The 4,269-nt window shown below is 30.4% G+C and overlaps 1 protein-coding gene across 1 annotated transcript; it reads left to right on the top strand.

Annotated features, from left to right (window-relative positions):
• The first annotated feature begins 922 nt into the window (after window positions 1–922).
• On the top strand, window positions 923–2,509 carry LOC102595473 (glucan endo-1,3-beta-glucosidase, acidic isoform GI9-like). Its single transcript, NM_001288684.1, has 2 exons — window positions 923–1,013; window positions 1,563–2,509. Exons 1-2 carry the CDS (start codon window positions 923–925, stop codon window positions 2,507–2,509), a joined length of 1,038 nt encoding a protein of 345 aa, NP_001275613.1.
• The last annotated feature ends 1,760 nt before the right edge of the window (window positions 2,510–4,269 follow it).

Genomic DNA, 4,269 nt, shown 5'->3' on the forward strand with positions numbered 1-4,269 from the left:
CGGGGGAGGGGGGGGGGGGGCATTATGTGGCCCAAATTATATATCATGAAACCAACCTAATTATAAAGTAAATTATCCTGTGAATTGAAAATTTTCCAAGTCAAGAACAACCACTACACATACATGATCATTTAATTAGTTGGTTAGAATTATAAAGATATTAATTATATATGGATATTAATTATTTCATTTTTACCCTATATAAAATAGTACATTAATTCTCTCACATAACTTATATTTCATTTATTAGTTGTGAGTTTCTAAATTACAAAATAAATATTGTATTAATTTTACACATAAATAGCCTAATATTTTCTAACTTACTACCAAATCTTATATAACTTATACAAAAATCAATGCTCCTTACGTTCATTTTTACTTGTCACATTTGAATTTGACATATCTATCAAGGTAACAACAATTGACATTACCATTTTACTACACATCCCTATAAATTGATGTTTAGTTTATGTCTTGGAGAATAATTTGAAATAAGTTGTTAACGTTAACAGTAAAACATACGAAAAAAGTTAATTTTTTTTGATATATTAAAAATATCAATTTATTTATTTATAAAATAATGGACAAGAAAAAATAATCGGAGCGAGTACTCGAATAAGTTGCTTTCTTAATGGCTACACCAAATGACCCCATAGTTGTTCAGATAATTAATAAGATGACTAAAATTTCTGCAATTTGCTCAATTTTCCAGTCTTTCCATTTATTATTCCAATACTTGTTTGGAAAAGTCTTTAGTAGGTCTACTATCAACAGTGCTTGACTGGAAAATTAGTAACTTTAGGTTCCCAGAATTTGCTTCTAAATCTAGTGGTTCTTCTCTATATAAGAAGTAATTGTTTGATTATTGTTATTCACATTAATTCTCATTTGAAACTTTCTTGTTATTTCTTACATTTTCATAATGGCTCTTCTTTTTCTCTTCACTAAGAATTTCTCTATTGTACCCATGGTTGCATTGTTTGTACTGTTAATGTGTGGCATCCAAATGACAGGTCTATCTATCTCTCTTGTAAAAATATTTCTTCCATCTCAATTTATGACATTTTTGAAGAAATATTTAACTTCATTTTATTCTTTGTGAATGTTTTTGATATATAATTAGAGTTTAAGCAACATATACCGTCAGTATAAATAATTTTTATAATATCAGGTCAAATCTTAACTTATTATAGCGTGTAACAAATCTTATTTTCAAGATTTCAGATCCCATATTTTCAGAATGTTTAGTTGTAAATATCTTTTTAATGATATGATAATGTAGAAAAATATGTCTTTACTTATACATCGACAATGTTCTAGCGCTATTACATTTTCAGGTCAATATATTATGCACATATTTGTCAATTTAAAATGAGAATTGTAATCTTAAAAATGATTGTCTAAACCTTGATACTATAGATAGAAATTCCTTTATGTTGCCGATGTATATACAAGTTAAAGTCATTTTTATCTATTCATGCGACATCTAGTACTAATTATAAGTTGAGATTTAATTTGGATCTCATTTTTTTTTTGCTAAATTATTGTTTCCAATAATGCAGGAGTACACTCTGTTGGGGTATGCTATGGAAGAATGGCTGATAATTTGCCATCAGAATCTGATGTTGTAAATCATTGTCATGCCAATGGTATAAAAAAAATAAGACTTTATTATCCAGACACAAATGTTTTGAATGCTCTAAGGGAAAGTAACATTGAAGTACTTGTTGATGTCCCAAATGAACATGTCAAAACACTAGCACAAGATCCAAATCAAGCAAGAAATTGGGTAAACAATAACATAAAAGCCTATTTCCCTAGTGTTAAATTCAGGTATATCGCGGTTGGAAATGAAATCAGCCCAATAAAGCATGTAGAATTTGCTCCATTTGTTGGTCCTGCTATTGAAAACGTTCATAACGCGATAGTAGAAGCAGGATTGCAAGATCAAATTAAAGTCTCAACCGCGACATATTCAGCCTTGTTAACAAATACATGGCCTCCACAAAACAGTATGTTTAATCCTGATTGGAGAGGTTTCACTGATCCAATAGTGAAACTTCTTAAAGACAACAATTTGCCATTGCTAGTAAATATTTACCCGTATTTCAGTTACATTTATAATATGAAAGATATACCACTATCCTATGCCCTGTTTACAGATTCAGGACCAAACTCAGCTGGTTACCAGAATCTTTTTGACGCATTAGTCGATAGTATGTACTATGCTCTGGAGAAGTCTGGTGCACCTAATGTGGAAATTGTTGTTTCGGAAACAGGATGGCCTTCTTATGGACACCCTGCTGCAACGACTGATAATGCGCGAACTTATTACACGAATTTGATTGATCATGTTAGAAATGGCACTCCAAAGAAGCCTGGAAGGGGAATTGAGACATTTTTGTTTGCAATGTTTGATGAAAGAGGAAAAGGAGGGGATGAAACTGAGAGACATTTTGGACTGTTTTACCCTGACAGAAACTCAAAATATGGTCAGTTGAACTTTTAATAATTAAGGCCTAAGGGAGTTTATGTTGCTATAATATCAACATAGGAGTATGTCTTTTTAATTACTTAATATGTATAAGGAATAATGGAGTTTTTTTTTTTAAAAAAAAGATGCTAGTAAAGATGTTTGTTGTAAGCTTTTAAGCTACAAAAAACATGTATAATCTTTTTGAATGACTATGTTGTGTTGTGTTTAAGTTTGTAATCTAATAAATCATATACTTAATGGTGTTTTGTCTGTCAAAGAAAAGTTTGCCTCTTTATGTACTTTTTATGTTTTGTTGTAAGGAAAAAAAAGTCACAATATAAGTCTCAACTCAAGAGTGATAAATTTTTTTAAATTTAAATTTCTCATCTTCATTAAATAGTTATTTTCTTCCAATTTCGTGAAGATGTTTGCAGGTTTGTTATAAAATAATAAAGCTAAGAAAAATAATATTGTAGAGAAAGTAGAGATAAAAGATGGCTTCATAGGGAAAATAATGAAAATCCTGGTTTTATAGGGACAAAATTAACATGGTTTCAAAGTAAGAAAGTACAAACGCTAACTTAAGGGTACAGAACATAACTTATGGGATATTATGATGTGGAAATATAATTTTATAATCTACTAGAAATTATTAGAGCAACTTTCACATATAGCAAACACAAAAATCATATTTGTATGTTATAGTTATAGTTTGCATAATTGCGCTCCATAGCAAACATAAATATGTATATATTTCGTTATACATATACAAAAGAAAGCAGTTATATATAATATGTTTCTGTTTCGGTATACATATACAAAAGATCAATTGTATAATCTATGTTTGTATAAAGCGAGAAAGAGAGAAAGGCAAAAGAGATTTGGGCAGGGGGAATATTTGTATTGTATAATTATAAGTGTTAGGACGAATATATATGTATTTGCATGTGTATATACAATTTTTCTCTCGCTTTATACAAACATAAACACAATTTATACATTTCTGTTTGTATAAGCGAAAGAGGCGAGGGAGAGACTGGCAAGTGAGATCTGGGAGAGGGGAGAGTGAAACGAAAATGTGTATATATACAATTTTCCTCGCTTTATACAAACACAAACGCATTTTATACATTTGCGTTTGTATAAAAGCGAGAGAGGCGAGCAAGATTCACCAGGAGAGAGGCGAAATAGCAACAGTTTGCTATGGGGTACAATTAAATCAAACTATGTTTATAGCATTTAATTTGAATTAATAATATGCTATTATATACAATTTTTCCAAATTATTTGTCTTGAGAGCAAAAATTAAAGATAGTACAAAATAAGACAAAGGTGGAAATGGCTTACGGGTGCTTATTGGGCGGCCCAAATTAGTAGGCCCATAGAGCTATCGGCCCACGTATAAATTAGATGAGCAGTAAGCCCATAAATATTGGAAGTGATGTATAAGGAACCGAGTATGTGTGTTGGGCCGTAGATGGGCCTACTGTATTGGTAAGGAAATAGTGGGTCGAGAAATGGGCTACAAAGCTGACATGAGTTAACATCTTCAACAAAAGTACACTATTTAATTTACTAAAAATTTCATATTACTTCTTATTTAGAAATGGGAGTTTGGAGGACCAACATTGCACTAAAGAGTTGGACTAAAAGCTATAGAAATTGTACATTGAGGCCCACCAAAAAGATGAACTAAAGTAACTTCATCTACTTCTCCTTTTTCTACACATATTTTTCTTTAATAAAATATTTATTGCCTCCATTTTTATTTTTATTTTAACATTTTTTTTAAA

The sequence above is a fragment of the Solanum tuberosum genome, unplaced genomic scaffold (genome assembly GCF_000226075.1).
Source record: "Solanum tuberosum cultivar DM 1-3 516 R44 unplaced genomic scaffold, SolTub_3.0 scf00004, whole genome shotgun sequence".
In the NCBI taxonomy this organism is placed as follows: domain Eukaryota; kingdom Viridiplantae; phylum Streptophyta; class Magnoliopsida; order Solanales; family Solanaceae; genus Solanum; species Solanum tuberosum.

Bases quoted from the DNA above. Each gene is read 5' to 3' on its own strand.
- LOC102595473 (NM_001288684.1), top strand. From the start codon at position 923: ATGGCTCTTCTTTTTCTCTTCACTAAGAATTTCTCTATTGTACCCATG. The intron at 1,014-1,562 runs GTCTATCTATCT...CCAATAATGCAG, and splicing joins GTGTGGCATCCAAATGACAG to GAGTACACTCTGTTGGGGTA.